Below are 22,098 nucleotides of genomic sequence, written 5' to 3'. Positions count from 1 at the left end.
CTCGACCTAGACTGTTCAAGCTGGACCCAAAATTTTACATTTGCGCTAAAAATTGGTCTTTGCTTATAACGTAATCAATGGGTTTTACCGTTCAAAATTTTCAATGTTTCTCGTATTTCATCGGAAAACGAACTGAGCAATTATAAATATATTTGAAAAAACAAGTTTTTTAAATATATTTAACTAGTTGAATTCTGCCGAATTCTGTTGAAATATGTTTTTTGAAGATGGACTGCCTGTTGCAACGCTAGTTTGGTGTTGCTGGTAGGTGTTACACATCTACAAAAAAGTTATAGAAATGTTAACTCCTATTAGTCCCTCGACCTAATAAAATACCATGCTAGACATTAGTTTGCTCTGAAGAGACCTTGACTGGACAATGAAAAGACTTTACCTCGACTTTAGTTAGGAGCAGGACTGTGTATTTATATTGGACCCCCTGCTAGAATTATAAAGTTCTTTTCAACAGTCGAGGTCTAAACCTCATTCATTTTTACTCTTCCGGCAACCACACTTGAGCAACCACACAAGCGTATCAACTTACCTCCTCTTGATAAAAAAATCAAAACACTCTTAATACATTTTACCATTCTATTACAACTATCCCTCAACTTTTACATCACTTCACCCCTGATTTTGGTCCATTTTAAACTATTTTGAACCAATCCAGTAGGACTTTACTTTCCCGGGAGTTTTCCCGGAATAAAGTTATTTCCCAACTTTAGACCACGTTTTATTAAAATAATCTATAAATCTAGTAGGAGGATCCATTATTGACAAAAAACACAAGGGACAGCTCCTAACTAAAGTGGAGATAAAGTCTTTTCATGGTTCAGATAAGGTCTTTTCATAACAAAATAAGGTCGAGCATGGTCTGTTCATGAGTCGAGGATTGCATTTTTTGGGAGATTAATAATAGTTAATTTTTCTAAACTTATTTTTGTAGATGTAAAAATGAAAAATGTTGTAGACAAAAAATTTAAAGAAAAATTGAATTCCTAAGACAGATTAGTTTTGGCAGGTAACCTATATTGCGAGTTTGTTCGGCTTAACTCAACTAGTTAACAAAGCTCTAACATTCGATTTTTCATCGGCAATGAGTTCAGTGTGTTATTATTTAGTTCATTTGACTCTAAAATTTATTTTTAGTTGTATTTATAATAGCACAGTTCCTTTTTCGATAAAATATAAAAAACAATGAAAAAATTTAACGAGTAAACCCGTTGACTACATTATAAGCACTAGCCAATTTTCAAGGCGAATGTTATTTTGTTTGGGTCCAGCGTGAACATTTTAGGTTGAGCTAAAGTTGAGCAACATTTTTGGGTCGAGCTGAAGTCCATCATCAAAAATTTGGGTAGAGTCAAAAACTAATCGAACGATTAGGTCCAGCTAAATTCTCTTCATGGGCTATTTGAGTACAGCATTGTCTTTTCATGCCACATTTCGGTCGAGTAATGTCTTTTCATAATTCGAGGTCTGAAACTGGGTTAGGCATCCGCGACTTGCAACCCATTGCAACGCAGTATCACATTTTTGCCCGGTAAATGAGGTTTTGCAGCTCCACCCTTTCATAAGTTTACCCACTACCAATTTTAATTCCATTCTTTCATATCATCTAAACTTACCCATGGACAAATCAAAAGCCCATTCTAGGGGGAACATTCGACCCGAGACAGAACGCTGCGTTGCCGAACAAAATTTAAAAAAACACGCATCCACGTTACATTGTAAACGTCTGCCGCTACCGAACTCAGCTCTGTTACAAAGAAAACGACAACAATCAACAGACTAATTGAAAAAAGATTCAGTAAAAGTAGTCACAGCACAATTTTACAAAAAACAGGAAGCAAGAGAGGAAAACGGTTGCTAAAAGGAGTGGAAAATTCGAATTACTCAATTAGCTTAGACAAAAAACAACTGATGTGTATATATTAGAGAAAAAATATAATTTCTTTAATCCCACATCTAAAAGTGAACTTGTGGAGAGTGCATATTAATAAACAAAGCGCAAATTGAGCTAAAAACAAGACGAACAACAAAATCAAACAACAATAACAACAAACATTAATTACAACCGAAATTTTAGGTCTTTTTAACATGGCCAAAATAGCGTCAGATAAAACCGAAACCAAACAAAAATAAATTGTACAAATGGAGAAGATATGGGACCACTCCATAATAAGCCTCGGTAACAATTAGACAAAAGGAACAAAAAACCGCAAAAATAAAAAAAATCGCTTATATTTTTAGAAACAATTGTTTTCAAAATAATGAAAAGCACTAGAAAACAATTGAAAACATCCAACATATTGATCATCACAAACGCCTCTATAGGAAGGCTTTAGGACCTATCACTTTTCATTTTCTTATGCGGTTGCAATTAGAACAGTAAACAGAAACAACAAACAAATGTTCATTTAAAAGTTACGAGAAAACGCTGTTGGTGCCTCAAAGCCAAATTTTCCCTCAAAATATGTTCAGTTGAACATTCCTCAAACTCCAATGATGTAGTATGAGACCTCATGTTAATGAGAACAGATAAAAGGAGGACAAAAAGAGAAAAGTGGCCAAAATTCGGTACTACGTTTTTTTTCGAAAGCAATTATTTTCAATTTCATTAGCTAAAAAATGAAAATAAAATATTTTTAATTATTTGTCCAAAAGAAGCGCTTGAGACCTCGGATTATTAGGAATTTGTGATAAATCTGCAAAAAAAATCTCAATAGTAGACAGAAATCAAAAATTAGTTAACTGTTTGGGCGACAAAAGAGCCGAAGCGAGTAAACTCATAACGATTTCTTTAAAAGCGTTAGACTTTGCAAACTTGCACCTTTCCGCCAAATAAATAGTGTCAATTTTGAGCTGTAATTAACGAGACTAGGTAACAACATTGTTCTTTAATTAACATGAAAAAGACCGATATCCTTTAAAAGAAGACCTACTGATTAAAATCCTGATTTTTTTGTAACAGTTCAAAATTGGACCAAAACCAGACTTTTTTGTCCATTAATAGCACTCAGTATTTTCAAGTGTTATAGATCTGGATAATTTGTTAGTTAAAAGATTAAAATTAAATTCTGCGTTTTTCATAATCATAGACTAAAGCAAAAAGCATCAATATTATTTTAATTCCGGACTACTCTCATTGGAAGTCGATGTAAGACTGCATCTTTGAAATTTACAAAGATCGTGTTAGATTGTGCTAGTTTTGTTGAGTGTGTTCTTCCGGCAATTTTAATCAAGTAAACTAAAGAAGCTTATTTCGAGCGATCTTTGATGAAAAAGGCTAAATTTAGAAATATTCAGCCAAAGTTTTTGCCAAAAAAATTAAATCAAAATGGTCAACAATACTTTTTTTAAAGAAATTAACATCACTGTTGTTAACAGTTTATTTTCCATGTTTTAGAAAAATTGAGGACATTTTCGGCAAAAATTCCCAAAATGTGAATATAAATAAACTAAATCGATCAAAAATCGCAAAAAAACAGGACCAACAGGGCTGATAAAATTGCTGTAAATTTTGTTTGAGCAATTAAAAAATGTAATAAACCAATGCTCCTCTCCGGTTTGTATAAAAACCAATAGTAGTGCAATAAGTTACGCTCAGCTTGGAGCATCGGAGATATAAAACACAGCCACAAAATGACCGCGATAGACGCTAGTGGTCTTCCATGAATTGAAACAACTAAAGAAATTCGATAGACAGATCGACCACCAGTCCTTCAATAGATCAATAGAGTTTGTGTGATGGATTGCGACTACTTTTTTGACAGATAGGTCTCTCCATATAAGCCTTAAAATTGATATACGAAATCAAAACTTAAGACTAATACTCAAGAATTAGGTATATAAGTTTGGCACTACTTAGGTGCAAACTATTGATATTTAACAACGAAATGTTCCTAAAATTTAAAGTTTCATAAGTGAGTTCAGATGCCATTTTTTGAGTGAGGTAAGTCACGCAATTGACCTAATGGCAGAAATGTCGTCACGCATACAAATTTTAACTGCAAAGCAGTAGAGGTCGCTAAAGTCATTGAAAAAGTCGATTCCAGTAGAAGTCCGTTCGTAAGCATCATCGATGAAGACACCTGATTAAAAACAAATCCTGACGAACAAAATTCAAAGAAATTTCATTGAATAAACAAAAAACATGACCTAGAATGGACTATGAGTGAATTGGGAAAACCATTTCCAAAAAAAATCAGATCAACAAAATAAGAAAAACATAACCGACTAGCATCGGGGAAAAACATAACCGACTAGCATCGGGGAAAAACATAACCGACTATTTACATATTTAGTAAATATATCAAATAAAAATCTGATATTTTCAAAAACGTTCCACATTTCGCAGTGAAAATGTTCAAAACTATTTTTGCTCTGGAATAATGTCAAGTAACTCATCTGCTTGACTTGAAAAGCTTTGTTGGCCAGTAATGATCGTAGAAGGAGAAAAGTATTCAAAAATTTTGAAAATCGCAAAATTTACCAAAATCCTGCTGAAATTCAATATATTAAGAGCTTCAAAACAATTTCACTGTCTCAAGAGACAATCCAGTATCCCTATTTCAAGCTCTATATAGTTTTACTGGCTCACAAAGATCCATAAACTGGGAACATAATGATTTTCAGAAATTTTGACAAAAATTAAATTGCTTGAAAATTGCTAAAACTGGAGTCATTAAAACATTGATAATCATACCATTAACTCTAGACACTATGCAGCAGCCTATCATCAAACCTCGGAGGAGAAATAGGACCCTGCTGCCGGAAAAATAATAAAAAGTTCAAAAAGATTAAAAAAACTTGCCATAGTTTGTGATGTTAAAACCCTGAATACCATTCCATTACCACTAGAAGCAATGCAGTAACCTATTACCAAACCCTGCAGGAGGTTCGCTGATTCTTGAGACCGGAAAAACCTGAAAGACGAAAAAATTTCAAAAAACAAGAAAAAAAAGTTAAGTTTATCAAAAAAATGCTTAAACTTGTCATATTAAAAAATTGAAAGCTAATACATGGCAAATGAAATTTTGTCAGTAACTTAATATCAAACCCATAAGGAAGTTTTCTGCCCCTTGCGTCCGGAAAGACGTGAATATTGAAAAATGAATGAAAAAAAGATAAAATTTGCACGTTTTGTCAAATGCTAGAATTCGTGATGTTAAAATTGTTGAAACAATTGCACTAACATTAAAAACTATGCAGTTACCTATTATAAAAACCTAGAGGAGGTTCCTTGACACCCAGGGCTGAAAGAACTCAAAAACCGACAAACATTTTCAAAAAAAATGAAAAAAATTGCGAAAATTAGTATAAAATTGCGTGTTTTTAGCGATCGGTTGTTCGTCAGTAAGCCACCGGGGGGGGGGGGGTGCACTGGGGGCTGAAGTGGGGAGTGGGGGGGGGGGCTGGGCAACAGTGGTGTGGGGGTGGACAACAGCGCCGTTGGGGGGTTGGTGGCAATAGTGGGGGGTCAACAGGGGGTGGGGTGTCTTCAACCTTCAACCTCTAAGAACCACCCTTCACACCATAAGTATAAGCCTCCGAAACAGTTTAAGCTGAATCAGAGCTGAAAGGCTCTAACAGCACTTAACGCCCAATGGGCGCTACTGGTATATCCCGTTTTTGAGGACGAAAAGTCAAAAACGTCAGACAAAAAATCGGTCAAGCGAAAAATCGCATTAAAAAAAGACCGACAGGACTAATATAATTGCTACAAACTTCGTTTTAGAGCAATTAAAAACAAAAAATCATTGTAAAAATGACGCATCTGAAGAAAACATCAGTAGCGAGAAACAGAATTTCGGTTCAAACAAAAAAACCAGGCCCAGAATGAACTAGGAATGGATCGGGAAAACGTTTTAGAAAAAAATCCGATCAACAAAATAAAAAAACAGTAAAAATCAAATGAAATTGCCGCATGGGAACAAAAAGCCACTGCCGAGAAAGCGAATTTTTTTCAAACACCGTATTCTCACTCTACTTTAAAATTAGCACGAAAAAATTCTACGCGGCAAAGCCACTCGCTTTTTCGCTCCACTTCCTGTTTCGGCGTGACCAAAATCACTACTCCAATTTGACTTCAAAAAAATCAAGAAAATGTGTGAACGGATCTTTTTAGCGAACTTAAAAAGATAGCGCCCCAACACAATTCAAAATCTTTCAATTGTAAAAATCTAGATATCCCAAATAATAGCAGCTATCGCTTTGCGGCTATTAACAAAAGACTGTAACGACTCCTCGAGTAGCAAAAGACGGTCGGAAAATAATTTTTTCGAGTCGTATAAAACACATTGTCCCAATCCATTGAAAATCCATTGGATTCATCGAAACAATAGCCGCTTGATATAGAACACTTGATAAAGAAAACTAACCCACACGATCTCCAGCCAGGTTCTCTTTTACATACACTCAGGAAATTTTCGTCTTGGAACATTGCCTGGCCCATGAAGTTACCAGGCGGAGAGTAGTGACATGCATACAGATATCCATTGGGACACTGTGCAACTGCACATCCCAGTTTAGTTGTCTTTTCCCACATCATCTGATTAAATTAAACACTTGATATTGTGACTTTCTCTCATCAAAGTGTGCAGTTAAGGTGAAAAAAAAATGTTTACGGAAAAATTGTCAATAGTTTTTTGTTATGATCTTTTCGGATAGTTGTAACGTTCGTTCATCCCCTCAAATTGACTTAATATAATTTTCGGCAGCCCTCAGTAGCTTTGAATATTGTGTTGGTTTTTTATATGATCGGGGAAATTCTTTTTCAATAATCTGACTTTAGGGTTTTTTAGAAGCTGCCCGGACTGAACGTCAAGTCTCAATTACTACTTTTCAGTGAAATTGCAAGTCGTGGATCAGTACTGTATCAGAGCTCTGAGCATGTCTTTTTTAGACTTGGCACGTCGTAAATCAAGTCTTAAGCCTTGGCAAGACTTGACATGTCTTAAGAAGTCTTAAGACTTGAGATAAGACGTGATCAGTACTGATGTGTCAATTCAAGATGTGTATTTCACCTGATCAAGACTTGAAGTTTGTTCCGGTTGCTCAATTTGAATTGAAAAAAAAAGAATGTGATCAGACCGTTTCAATATTTTGTCCAGTTTTCACTGCCTACTTTCATTCCTGATGGCCAGAACTTTGGGCGCTAAATAACCGATATCAGAGCAAAGTGCATCTCGTGGTTCGAATTTTTCAGCCTACAAAGTTTTAATAATAGTGCTGCAATGGGAGGACAATGCAGCTCCACTCTTACACCAATTTACACCCCTTGGCAACCCATTGCAGCCGAAAAAGTTAGAGTTTCAAGCCTCTTCCTGCACAAAATTACCCCCCCCCCTCCCAACCACTCTTCCGTCATTTCATCCCCCTTAGCTAAATTAGCCCCCTCTTACAACACAATGGGAGGAATATAAGGAGGACATTAGACTCGCTGGGCTTATCATGAGTAATTTCTTTATGGCACCTCAAACGTGGATCTCACAGAACCGGTTATAGAGAGACATGAAAGTTAACCTGTGTTAAATGACCCACACTTCCGAATGAGCCACCACATGCATCATAGGGCTGGTTGCCCCCTGGGTACTGGTAGTCCTTGACCTCTGCATGCCAAGACTGACAGCCCCTCTGGGCCACCTCATCTTCACTCATCCTCTTACCACCGTACATGTACAAGTTCTCTCCTATCCCCTGCTGCTGTCCTGCAACAAACAGTTTCAACTGTGAATTCAATCTCGCACAAAATTGATAGAAACCCTTGTTAGGTAGTTTGTGTTGTCAGAACTAGTCAAAACTCAATAAAAAGAATTTTGAAATTATTTTTAAAAAGTTTCAATAGAGAGCATCCATGCAGTTACTGTAACTCAAGAAGTTTCATTTTAAACTGCGGTCTTTTGATCAACCCATTAATTAACTAAATGATGGGTGTTAGACGATAGAATGCAACAGTTAGTGTTAATTTTTTCAACTAGAGTTTCGAACTCTACAAGTTGAGATGTTGGATGTTGGGAATGAGTTCGGCTTATCAGCTCCAACGTTGAAATTTGCTGTATTTTTACTGGTCTAGAGACCATGTCGCCAATAAAAAAAGCTAGGATAAAAGATAGAAAGATAAAAAACGAAAGCAAGAATGGGCAGAAGATTGAATATGAAATTTATTCACAAAGAATATGCCAATTAGATTTGAAAACGCGCTAATGCGTATAACAAGTTTGCTCGTTCGCGAAAACATGTTCTGATCGCTTCTTATCAAATCTCACGTACATGGCAAAACGCGCTCACTGCAAATTAGCGCCCCCGCCAAATTCTGTCCATTTCCCTATCCTTTTCCAAAAATGTATCTTAGAACTGTGTAGAAATAGCTTAAAACATGAAAAATGGTTACAAAAGAGTTGTTTGCAAATTATTTCAGCTTTTTGTCGCCAAATTTTACAAAATTACCTTTTTGGTGATTTTGTCTACTTTGGTGACAAGAATTTGTCCCCCGAGTCTGCACATTAAAAATACAATATTCCACAGTTTGCAGTATTCAAGTTCGACACGCTACATCCCTTAGAATCCACAAAAAAGCATGTAATCAATGTTTGTTTAAGAAGCTACAGATCCGACTTCAAAGACGTTTTGAAAACAACAAAGTGAGCTTACAGTGCCGGAACATTCAAACTACTTAACACATAGTTATACAAACTACATTATGAATTAACTTTTTGTACATTATACTTTTGATTATACCCCAGTCGAGACCAGATGGTTATCTTGCAAGATTCTGCCAGAATCTTGCAAAAACTGTCTATCTTGCAAGATCTGGCAGAAAAATGGTTATCTTGCAAGATCTGCCAGAAAAATGGTGATCTTGCAAGATCTGCCAGAAAAATGGTTATCTTGCAAGATTCTTGCAAGTTCGTTCCGGTCGAGCTGTCCTCTTATTGGCTCTCATTCATGCAACACATTTCATTTTGACTAGAAATTTACTTCAGAATCAGTTGCGTGTTTTTTAAGAAAAGTAATAAATTTAAATAGATTTTGAATGTGGAAATATGAATTATCTGAAGAAAACAAATTAGAATCTGCCTTTGAGAACTGTTAACACAAAATAAATCACTATTAAAAACTGTTTTTTTTTTCAATTTTAACAAGATTTATAAAACTACACGTCTAGATTAACTTTTCTGATGAAAAAATTATGTGATATTATTCTTTGCATCTTAAACAGCTTCCTTTCATTTAATTCAGCTCCTTGTGCTTAAGTTTTCTTGCCAATGCCCAAAAAATATGATTATTCACGGCTTGCCATTTTTTTGAGCTCCGAAGGACTTTAGAAGAGCTTTCGGGCAAATATCTTGCTATCAGAATTACTCGCATTAATCAATTCATCTTGTAGGATCTTTTGCAAAAAAGTGGATATATTAGAGGATTCTGACAGAGAAATGATTATCTTGCAAGATTCTGGCAGAAAAATGGTTATCTTGCAAGATTCTGGCAGAAAAATGGTTATCTTGCAAGTTTCTGGCAGAAAAATGGTTATCTTGCAAGTTTCTGGCAGAATGAATGGTTATCTTGCAAGATTCTGGCAGAAATCTTGCAAGATTATGCATAATCTTGTAAGATTCTGGCAGAATCTGCCAGAATCTTGCAAGATAACCATTCGAAATCGACTGGGGTATAATATATATTTTAAAATAGAACAACCATATTCGAATAATTTAAGCAAAAAATTTCTACAAAATAGGTAATAGTTTTCATTTAAGTTACAGATAAAACACTCACGTGCACATTTTAAAATGCCGAAAGTCTGCAGTGTCAGAAGTTAAAATGCCAGAAGCTGCTACTTAGACAGAAGTTAACTTCCGATGACTTTCGTTATTTTAAAACATGCGCGTTTCGTGTTTTAAGCATAGTTAAGTGAATCTGCAGAATTCATTTCGAAATTCTGATTTAATATCTCGAAACGTTACGCGGTTCTCGATAAACGCCAGAAGTTCTCAGTGACTTAGTGACTTCAAGTAGATTCATTAACCTTTACTTATTAAAAAATCATTCATGCTACGTGAAACTCGTGAGTACGCATCTAGATGCATTTTCAATCTCACTGTTTTGTATCACTTCCCGATAACAGAAATGAAGTACAATAAAAATGAAGCAACTTCTTTCATCTTTTCACGGAATTTTTTTTAAATATTTAGTTACGCTGCTAAAATTGAGCGCGGCCAACTCGCTCCGCCTAACAAATGAAAGATAACCTGATAGCCTTGATAAGAAACATAAAGCAAGGCTGACGTTTGGGCAAAATGGCAAAATATCAAGATTTGTAAAAACTTATCAAGACTTAAGCGTGGATATCAAGGTCATGCTAAGATCAAGTTTTGTGAGTTTTTATTAAGATCACTCTCGCTATGGGAATTAAATAGCTGGGGAATTGAGACGAAGGAGTGGAGCGGTGATGGCGGAGGGTTGGTCACGGGAGGAAGCATTAAAACAAAGGTGCAAGTGAGAAGTGCAGGTGAGAGAAAGAAAGTTATCTGTGTTACGTTGTTGTAGGGAGGTGTGCTGAAGACTACATGAAGAGGACAGTTTCTTGGCCCATTGATCAGCACTCGAGGCTGAAACAATAACAAACATAGCTGCTGACCATAACAATTACAAGTCATCATAACAAGCCACCTCTCAAATTCATTTATTTAAAATATTCTTCCAGTTGTATCAAGTAACATCTTTTTTTTTACAATTTTAAAATATCCACAAAATTTATACCGTGAGCAGTTTGAAATGGAAGATCTGGGTTATTTGGTTATCTGTCCTCTTTTTTATAGATATATTTCACAAAAACGAAATTAAATCTTAGAAACGAAACAAGGCGGCCCGGTAATGTGCGTACGCACATAATGTTCCGACCCCGCTCATCCACATTCTTGACGTAATTGGCTACCAAATGATGAAGAGATAGAAAACTTTTAAAAACATACACATCGTTCAATAAGCAAGCAATGAAATACGTAATGCCACGCTAGAGGGCCAATGAAAATTGTTGATAATAGAAATACTAGAAATGACATTAATTAAAATCGAACAACAAACATTTACGACCAAAACTCGATGTCTATAATAAAAAAAATCATAACAAAATCAAACTCGCATCACATAAAAACCAAAACAATTTAAGCTATACTTCATTAGAAAAAATACGGAACATGTGACTGGATAGTAGGTCGACAGAAAAGAGCAATTACGTGCGAAGCTCAAAAACAATTTTCCTTTTTTGAAAACAATTAATTTCACAGTTGTTAATGTTATTAGATATCAAATGAAATCACTAAAATGTTCATTTATATCTGTTTAAGAAGTAATTGAGACATGTCATTATCCAATGTTCGATTGCGCAAAATTTCAAAGCCAATGGGATCAGCAATTTTTGTTATAATTTAAAAACAAACCAAAAATCCTTTGAAAAGTCCAACTACAGAAAAATCTAAAATTTTCTGAAATCTCGAAGTAACAGTAGTAACAAAGCCGGGAAACATATAATTGAAGCTGATACCGTTGAAAAGATTAATTTATAGCTCACTGGAAACAGGTTATGAAATATGTTTACAGAGACTGAGCTACAAATCGACCGGAAAACTAAAAAGCTCAAAAACCAAAATTTATTTTTGAGAACAAATATTTTCAAAAGTCATAAGAGACTTAAGATTACAATATATAGCGATAGATTAAGTTTAATTACCTCGGTAAGCCAATTGGGCCTGTTAATAATAAGACTAAGTCACGAGCCCATAAAAATTAAATACATAAAGAAGCAAAAAATTCAAAAAATTTTGCGACATGACACTGTTCAAGGCACTATAATTATAAGATATTACCTGCAAGAACTGTACAACGTCATTTTCAATTCATCTTAACATCAATGGGTCTTGCTTTTAGCAGGACTACTCACACATGACAGCAAAAAATTCAAAAATTGAACAGTATAAAAATCTTGAGAACTTTTTATTTAATTAACTGGTTAAAGCAATCAGTCACAACGTATAATCAGGCGTAAAAAAAATTTGAATCAACAAAACGAGTTGGAACTTTTAATGAGTGAGATTGAGTGATATGAGTTACATGGTGACGAAAATGAAAGCAAAAAAAAGACAGATGAAATAAAATTTTTTTAAAATTTTGATTTGAAATTCATTAGAACAAACAGCTATAAACTTATATCCTTAATTAGGTTAGGTTATACGTCTTGGGGAAGCAATTGAGATCTATCGGTATCGATTATGTGGCGTACAACAACGAAAAGAAAGACAAAATAGGCAAAATCGAAAAACCCCCACAAGGTTTTGCGAGATAACTTTGTCTCAGCGCAAAAAGCAAAAACTAATCAACAAAAACTATTAACGTATCCAAATAAGCTTTTTCACAACTTTGCGCATATTCCCTAAAATGCCTTCCTTTAAGTTGACTTGTCAATAATGAGATAATTCGACAAGGAAAGAAAAAGAACTCATATAAAATATACAATTATGATCAAAAACAAATGAAAAATTGAAGACGCGTAGTAATAAAATAAAAACTATTAGTTGAATATGAAACCATTACCGACGTTAACGTTTCACTCACAAGAAGTTGTTTTCAGTCTGTTTTTAGTGAGACTGTGCCCGAAGTTGAGAGAAATAAAATAAAATTTTGGCGAAGCTCTAAAATTCACCGATTTTTTCTCAAAATAAATATATTAAGTCATAATAGACATTAGATAACAACTGAAAAATCGCTAGGTTGTTTCATACCTCTTGAAAGCTACCTAGAGCTTTTATTGGGGACAGTTAGTCATTGGGCTACAGAAAATATAATGTGATAAGATTTTTAAAAGAAACCAAAAATAAGAAAACTATCCAAAAAATGAAAAATTATGAAAACCAGTGGCATTGAAGTCTTAAAACTATCAGGTAGAAGATAAAACCGGAAACCAGATTATTTTGTGTGCCTGTCACTACTCAGTCTGACTAACAGTTCACGAATTAAAATTAAAGATTGAATAATGTTCAGAAAAAATTTTCGAAAAAATATTTTCAAAATATTAACACCCATTAAAGTCACTAGCCTTCAACGGAAGTCAATAAATACGCTCAAGTATAAAATCATTTAAAAAATGTAAAAGTATAAAAAATGACTCTTGGTATTCATAGGTAATCAATAAGACATCACAATAAGTCCTATGACTGTGAAAACAACAACAAAGTAGGCAAAAACAAAAAATTCAGTAGGAAAATGCGAGAAGAAAGTGTCGGAGCCATTTAAAAGATGAGTTTTTCTCTAAAAACTTCATTGATGATCCACTGAGAGTCCTTCCTAAGCCAATAGGAATTATCAAAATTTGCACATTGTGGTAGGAGTTCAAAAGAAACCAATAATACGAAAATATCCAAAAACCTAAAAAAAAAATTTGAAATCTTGTCCTTGAAGTCAGGGAACCAATAGTTACAAGATAAAACCGCTAACCAGGTTTATTTTGGTTGCAGTAGAAAACAAGGGGGTCCTGGCACTACTGAAACTGAATAACAGTTCACGAAAAAAGTTTAAGATTGGTTAATGTTAAGAAAAATTTTTATCAGAGTCTTAACACCCATTATCAAAGTCTTAACACCCATTAAAATCGCTAGCTTTCAACGGAAGTCAATAAATCCGCTCAGGTACAACCCAATGTGGGAACAATAAGGTTTTTTGTTCATAGGTAATCCTTAACACATCTCAATAAGTCTTATGACTATGAAAACAACAACAAAAACAGACAAAAACAAAAAAATCAGTAGAAAAGCGCGAGAAGAAAGTGTCGAAGCCATTTAAGCCATAAATTTTTCACTGAAAACATTATCAGTGATCCACGAACGTTTTTTCTAAGCCAATAGGAGCTATAAATTTTTGGATAATGTGATATGAGTTCAAAAGTAACCAATAATACGAAAATAACTAAAAAAATTAAAAAAAAAAATTGAGATCTTGTGTCATTGAAGTCATATATCCAATAGTTAGTAGATAAATCTTCTAACCAAATACAATTTGGTTGCAATAGGAAGGAAGAGGGTCCTGTCATTACTGAGAAAGACTTACAGTTCACGAAAATACGTTTATGATTGGTTAATGTGCAAAAAAAATTTTCGAAAAATTATTCTTAAAGTCTTAACAGCTAATAGCTCTCCACTCAAAACACTAGATAGATATATTCACTTAATGCTCAATACGGAACATATTGCACCTTTAGTCAATTAGTTCATGCCATAGGACTCCACAAAATAAGTAAATCTTCAAAAAGAAAATCAAAATTTCCTTTAAAATTACGATAACTCAGTGTCGAAGCCAAAAAAATGAGCAATTCCTTGAAAACCATTTTTTGTTCGTTGGGCTTCAAGTGACTGTAAATTGAGGTTAAGGGAACCTCAATATGAAAAGTGATAGTCTCTAGGTGACTTAAAACAAAAAAAACTAAAAAAATTTTCTATAAAAGGGCTCTCAATCAGAATTCGATTTTTTTTATAGTGAACTTCACTATGAGACCAGAATTAGTCGTTTTATCGCCTTCAGTCTATTAAGAACACACAATTTGTTCATTTTATGGCTTGAAATGTAATTTTGAAATACTATTATTTATAGAAAATATCTTAATTTGAAGAGAAATTACACTAAAAGTGAACAAAATCATGCCAAATATCCCGTGTTCACACAAAACTTCAATCCTCGATAACTCCTCGAAAAAAAAAACGAAATTCAAAAAAATCTTTTTAATTTTGAATTCTACGCTGGATGAGCTTTTTAATGATACCACTCACATTTCTCTACGATGAATATATCGATCGGCCAAAATTGACTGAACAAAAAAAAACCCATTTGATTATATAGTTCCTCCCCCCACAAGTGGGTCGGAACAATTAAATTCTTATCTTTCTATCATCAGAAAACAAATAACTTGACTCGTTTACAGAAGATATTAGGATCATAAAAAAGCCATAATTACAAAATATATGAATCTATTGTGTGTTGCACCCCCGTACTGTATCTGAAGTGGGGGTCCGGAAAATATAGATCCAAACATACTTTGTCATATGAGCCTTTTTATTCAGAACGATGTTAATCTTTATCCCGAGCTTCTGAAAGAAAAATTTACTTTACAGCCCTTTCAGTCAGTTGATTAAGCTTCTCATTTTGATTTTTTAGTCGAATTTATATCATTTTCAGGTTTTGAAGTAGTGCTTCTAGGACTTAAGGAAAGAGGGTTTTGAAAAGTTCCAGATTGAGTTCTGATCCGACTTTTGTGTACTCGAAACTTTTCGTGGGCTCCACTCCACGTGCTCTCGAAGCCTACTCTGATCAGTATATTCTACTGATAATTTTTGTCTGAATTAGATTTAGGTTTTATTGATACATTAATTTCGAGGCTGTGCATCCGAAACCACTTCTGAAAAGAGATTCTCTTCACTATAAGAATATTTTGTGATCAAGTTCAGAGTTCCACTTTCTCGCATTTTAAATCATATTTGATCACACTAAATATAAATTTTTATTTGCTCTGATCTGATTTCCTAACAGTCTATTGTTTTAGAATATTGAACACTCCAGCAATCAGTGTGTATTCAATGGAACGTAAACAACCCATCACGGAGCTCAAATTTGATATAATAAGAGTCTGCGACTTCAAGCTGAGCTGTTTAAATGAGAAAATAATCGACTGATATCTTGCAGCAAAAAATCTCAGTCATTACTTGTCAGTACAGACCCCCAAATTGGGCTTACTTGACCGATTTGTGCAAGTGGATTCCACGTGCAATCTTAAAACAATCGTTCCGTCGAATACACTTACGCTCGGTAAAATGGCTTAGATTGCAAAGTTTTGAGTTGATTAAGTCAGCATTTTACATAAAATTATTTTGGGGAATACACTGACGGGTTAGTGTAAGTGTATTTCACAGGAAAATATAATTAGACTTCACGATTTGATTTAGAGGAGTTAACAATTTGCTTAATTAAAATCCGTGATTTGCAAAAATAGATTCTACGAACTGCGCAATTAGATTCCATAGTTTGCGTAGCTAGATTCCACAATTTCGTCTACAACTAACAAAAACAGAATAGATACATCAAAATTACTTGTGCTTTATTGGAAAAACTGCATCAAAACTTCTTCAATAGATGCAGAGACTACATTTAGATGAATAAATCAATTGTTTCTCTGGTTTTTCTCAAAAGTGTCCCTCTAAACATCCGCTCTAGATTTTTACTTACGACGACTATATATTAGTTTCCTTCTTGCACAAATGTCCCCTCTATGGTCAACTAAGATAGAAAATTTATCTACAAATATATATATATATATATATATATATATATATATATATATATATATATATATATATATATAAATAACAAGAAACGGGCTGTTTATAATGACCAGGCTCGTTTTGCAATAGTAGTCAACTAATACAAATTTTCGAGAGCAGCAAAATATAAATCTAATCAAAGCACTGAACAAACATTGCGCGATAAATATAATAGAATGTTTGCTCCAGAACATCGCCAACTGAATTTTTCCACATGCCTTGAAGTCTGCTCTGATCAGTACACTTCTACTACTAATTTTAGTCTGAATTATATTGCTTTAGGTTTTATTGATATTTTAAGTTCAAGGTTGTTTGCTTTCGAAACCACTACTAATCAGAAATTCGCGTCACTATAAGAAAATTGAGTGATCAAATTCCGGAGTTCCAGACGTTTTCCAACTGCAACTCATATTTAATTTTAAATCCCACTTGAAATCATATTAACATTACCTTTAATCTGTCCTGATCTTATTAATTGCTCTCAAACGAAGTTTGTAGCAATTATATTAGTCCTGTCGGTCTTTTTATGCAATTTTTCGCTTGACCGATTTTTCGGCTGATGCTTTTGACTTTTCGACCTCATAAACGGGATAAACAGGTAACGCCCAGCGGGCATTAAGTGCTCTTGGAGCTTTTCAGCTCTATTTCAGCTCAAACTGTTTTGGAGACTCATACTTATGGTGTGAAGGGCGGTTCTTAGAGGTTGAAGACTCTTCACCCCCCATATTGCCCAACCCCCCCCCTCCCTCCGCGCTGTTACCCCCCGCCCCAGTGTTGCCACCCAATCAACCCCGGGTGCACCTCCCCCCTCCCCCTCCCGTGGTTAGCTACTGACGAACAACCGCTTGCTAAAAACGCAAATTTATACTATTTTGCAATTTTTTTCAAGCTTTTTGAAAATTTTTGATATCTTTGTTTTTTATCAGCCCTAGGTGTCAAGGAACCTCCTCCAGGGTTTGATAATAGGTTAGTGCATTGTTTCTAGTGGTAATAGAATGGTTTCAACATTTTAACATCACTAATTTTAGCAATTTTTTGACAAAACGTGCAATTATTTCAAATTTTTTGACATTTTTTTGCTATTCAGGTCTTTCTAGATCCAGAGGCCAGAAAACATCCTATGGGGTTCGATAATAAGTTACTGACAATGTTTTAATGGTGATGGAATAGTTTTTCAACTTTTTAATGTCAAAATTTTATTAATTTTCTGAAAAAACTTGCTTTTTCCAGTTTTTTTTTAACTTTTTGTCATCTTTTAGATTTTTCAGCCTTGAGAGTCAAGGAATCTCCTCTAGGGTTCGGAAATAGGTCTATGAATAACTTTTAGATTAAACAAAATGTCTTGCAATATTTTAACAACACAAATTTTTGCAAATTTTTGATGTTTTTGGCCATTTTTTTCCATATATTTTAAACATTTATAGTAATTATTCAGATTTTATAATACTCAAGGGTCAAACAAGCCTCCGTTTGGGTTTGATAATAATTTATAGAAAAATTTTTGTTGGTCATGGATTAATTTTCGACTTTTTAATATCAAGTTTTAGCGATTTTATTTTTAAACTTATAATTCATTTTTAAATTTTTTTAATCTTTTCTGTTGTTTTTTAGGTTTATCAAGCTTCGAGGGCCACAAAATTTCTTGTAGGAAATGGCAATATGTTACTGTATAGTTTATAGATGTAATGGAATGTTCTTCAAGATTTTAATGTCACGAATTTGAGCAATTTTTAAAAATATTTGCTATTTTTTCATGTTTTTGAATTCTTTCCGACAACAGAGGCCCTGGGACCTCCTCCAAGGTATGATATTAAGCTGTTGCATAGTTTTTAGAGTTAATGATATTGTGATCAACATTATTTATGACTCCATTTTCAGTAATATTTGGATAAGATTTAAACTTTTCAATTTTTTGGAAATATTTTTTCCAAGCCTGTGGCTCTTTATGAGCCAGTGAAACTATTTCCGGCTTAAAACAGGGATACTGGATAGTCTCTTGAGACAATAAAATGGTTCTCAAAATTCAAATGTCTTGAATTTTAGCAAGATTTTGTAAAAAATTTTTCCAATTTTTTTAAAATTTTTTTGTCCTTTTCTGAGTTTAACGACCATTACTGGCCAAAGAAGCTTTCCAAGTCTCAGAGATGGGTTAATTGACCGAACTTTTGAGGCAAAAATGGTTTTGATATTTGTAATGTGGAGTTCAAAACTTTCTTTTAATTTTGTCTTTTTCAATTTTTTTCTATATGATTTTTTTATTAGCAAGGCTGGAAAATTAGAAGTTGCAGTGTCGAATCCAATCATGGAAGATATTGGTATGTCTCCATCTTCCTCTTTCGGTTGGGGTTCCTTTCCTTCTCTTTCTCGATCATCACTCTCTCTCTCTCTCTCTTTCTCTCTCTTTGTTGATTCCGCACTTCAGCTGCTGTTATGTGACGTATTGTCACCATCTGTGATCCTCATTATCAATGAGGTATAGTTGAAATATGTTTTTTAATCATAAATTGTCTAACAGGCACTTTTTAGGAAACCATTGTTAATTGCTCTCCAAAGCAAATTTTGGCAAATATAATAACCCTGTTTGTTTTTCTATGCAACTTTTCGCTTGTCCAATTTTTCGTCTGACTCACTTGATTTTCGTATTCAGAAACGGGATTAGGAGGTAGCACCCTAAAGACACTAAACCGTGGCTAGTTGTTGACAGAGCCAACCGCTCACCGGTCGTTTGAGAGCATTTTGCCCGACTTTAGTCGGTTATGTTATATAATTGACCGATTTGTGCAAAAGGTTTCTATATGTAATCTTAAAGCATTCGATCTGCGGAATACACTTACATTCGATATATTGGCTCAAGAATTTTTTGAGGGGATCACTTCAGTGTTTTCCTGAAAAATGTTTTGTAGATTACAATGACGGAATACTGTAAGCGTATTTCACATGCAAATGTAATTAGACTTCACGATTTGATTAGTTATTTTCGACAGTTTGTTTTATTAAATTTCGCGATTTCCAAAATTAGATTCCTCAAACTACGTAATTAAGTTCCATAAGTTACGTAATTAGCTTCTTCAATTTGGTCTTCAACTATAAAAAGGGGAACTGATACATCGAATTCACTTTTGCTTTACTGATAAAACTACCTCAATAGAAGGACTGCTTTTAGAGGAATAAATCATTTGTTTTTTGGCTTCTCTCACAAATAACTTTTTAAGCATTCCCTCTAACTTTTTACCTACGGCCACTAAATAATATAGTTAGTGTACTTTTTGCACAAATGTCCACTCTTTGGTCATTAAGATGGAAATTTTATCCACATATATAAAACAAGAAACAAGGCGTTTATATTGACCCGGCTCATTTTGTAATAGCAATCAACTAAAGCAAAATTTTGAGGGAGTTAAAATATAAATCTATTCGAAACACATTTATTTCGTGTTGAATTGTGGAATAACGTAAACTAAAGCACTGATAAAAGTGCTGACAAAAGTGAATCAATAGAGGACGCAGTATTAAGGCATAATAAAAAAATTGAGCTGGGTGGGCTCAATTGGTGCTTAAACAAAAACAGCTAAAGAGCTTGCCAACAGGATGAAAGTTAAAAGACCAGTATATATTGCAATGCCAGTAAAAAAAACCAAAAAAGATCTAAAAAGAACTTGGATGATATTTTGAATTGTTAGCCCATGGAACCATTATGTAGTCTACAGATACGTCGTCGAAAAATCTCGATCTTGGTCAGGCTAGAGTGCACGTAAAAATATCGATATTCAATTTCGGAATTAGAGAGCAGAAGGTCGATACGATAATCAAAGAAAGAAGTCAACAGATAAAATGGTTGAAACACACGCCTCGGATCTTAGGAAAGATGGTCAAATCTTCCTAAAACGACAGAAACAACAAACTCCAGGCCTCAAACTGCCCGTTGTCACGACCAAGAGTACGTGAAATAGTTGTTGAAGATGCGTGTTCCTCAGCTGAAATGCAAAATCGGCGCCTAACCAAAACTTTTTTTAAAAAAAGAGTCATACTCATGTAACGATAATTCTTTTATAAGACTTCTTAAGCTAGCAATTGCTGTGTACGTAGATGCCGAAAAAAATTACAACTATGGCAAAGTGAAAAGCAAAAGAAGAGCAAAGCTTGCTGAAGACAATTTTATCAACTTCTAAGACGTAAATATTTTCTCAACATATCAGTAATTTAAGCCAGAGCCAGTAAAAAAAACATAACCGACTAGCGTCGGGCGAATTGCTCTCAAACGACCGGCGAGCGATTGGTTTCGTCAGTAGCTAGCCATGGTAAACAAAGAGAGCGAGAGTGAACTCGGAATGTTTTTCATAATGAGATTGGACTCCACAACTTCTAGTTTTCTAGCCTTGTTAAAACTTAAATAATATAGAAAAAAGAAAAAGGCAAAATTTAAACGAAAAGTTTTCAGATTTCTCAGTGAAAATGTTCAAAGCCATTTTTTGTCTCTGGAGTTGTGTCAAAAAACCCATCTGCAAGACATGAAAAAGTTTGTTGGCCAGTGATGATTGTTAACTCAGAAAAAGACAAAAATAATCAAAAATTTTGAAAACAATTGCAAATTTTAACAAAGTTTTGCTAAAATTCAAGATAATAAAATCCTCAAACCCATTTCAATGTCTCAAGAGACTATCCATCATCACTATTTCAAGCTTTAAATAGTCCCACTTGCTCATAAATATCCATACACTAGGAACGTGATAATAGTTTTTAGAAATTTTGAAAAACGAGGAGGCTTGGTAATGTGCTTTCGCACATCAAGTTCCGACCCCGCTCAACTACATTTTTGGCATAAATTTCTACCAACTAAGAACAGATAAAACCCCAAAAATTCAAATATTTTTCAAAAAAAATGTGTGTGAACAAAGATCGCCTCAAATGAAAATAACTCAGTTGAGCAAAAATGCAGCATTATATTGATGAGATCAGCCATTATTAAGAAAGCAAATCAAGACGAACAACAAAATCAATCAACAAAAACAACAAACAATAATTGCATCCAAAACTTAATTTCCATTTAAAAAACCCTACAGACGCTCAAGAAAGCGTCGGATAAAACTGAAACTAAACAAAATAACTTGAACTTTTCTAGAAAAGATAGATCACCATTCTATAAAAAGACTCGGTAACCTTTAGACAAAAAAGAACAAAAAAACAGCAAAGATAAAAAATGCTTTATTACTAAAAACAATTAATTTTAATGTAAGGAAAACCATTAGATGGCAATTGGAAACATCCAATATGTTTATGATCACATACGCTTCCATAGCAGGGCCTTAAGACCTGAAAAGAACAACAAACAGAGACAACAACAAAAATTCGATTGAAACTTCCAAGAAAACACTGTCGAAGCATTAAAGCGATATTTTGCCCCCCAAAATATGTTTAATCGAGCCTTCCGCAATCGCCCAAAAGAGGTTTAGCGGGGTCTCATTAGTGAGAATAGGTAACAAGTAGAACAAAAAAGAGCAAAAAAATTAACACTTTTGTTTTTACTTTTTCGAAAACAATTATTTTCAAATTCATAAAAGCCAATAGCTGCAGAATGGAATAACAAAATAGGTTCGTCTATTTGTCCAAGAGAAGCGCTTGAGACGTGTAACTTTTCAGAATATGTTTTAAATCTGGAAAAAGTACATTTATTATCGGCAAAAATTCAAAAATTAGTTTACTTTTTGAGCGAAAAATCCCTGTCGAACCCAGTAGATTC

The 22,098-nt window shown here is 34.1% G+C and overlaps 2 protein-coding genes across 5 annotated transcripts in view; both read right to left on the bottom strand.

The window, feature by feature from the left end:
* LOC142337592 (START domain-containing protein 10-like) overlaps positions 1 to 22,098 on the bottom strand; it is a 308,346-nt gene that overhangs the window by 138,051 nt on the left and 148,197 nt on the right. The gene's annotated exons all lie outside the window — the stretch shown is intronic.
* LOC142338372 (uncharacterized) overlaps positions 1 to 22,098 on the bottom strand; it is a 118,886-nt gene that overhangs the window by 87,851 nt on the left and 8,937 nt on the right. For all 3 annotated transcript variants that reach the window (XM_075388095.1, XM_075388093.1, XM_075388094.1), the window contains exons 3-5: positions 10,539 to 10,610; positions 7,528 to 7,712; positions 6,384 to 6,553 (exon numbers count right to left, since the gene is read on the bottom strand). In XM_075388095.1, the coding sequence (XP_075244210.1) occupies positions 6,384 to 6,553; positions 7,528 to 7,712; positions 10,539 to 10,610 (427 nt within the window). The remainder of the gene's footprint in view (positions 1 to 6,383; positions 6,554 to 7,527; positions 7,713 to 10,538; positions 10,611 to 22,098) is intronic.

This window comes from Convolutriloba macropyga, chromosome 4 (assembly GCF_964194025.1).
Source record: "Convolutriloba macropyga chromosome 4, txConMacr16.3, whole genome shotgun sequence".
In the NCBI taxonomy this organism is placed as follows: Eukaryota; Metazoa; Xenacoelomorpha; order Acoela; family Convolutidae; genus Convolutriloba; species Convolutriloba macropyga.
Note: the sequence above shows the minus strand (reverse complement) of the source record. Positions and strands in the feature narration are given on the sequence as shown.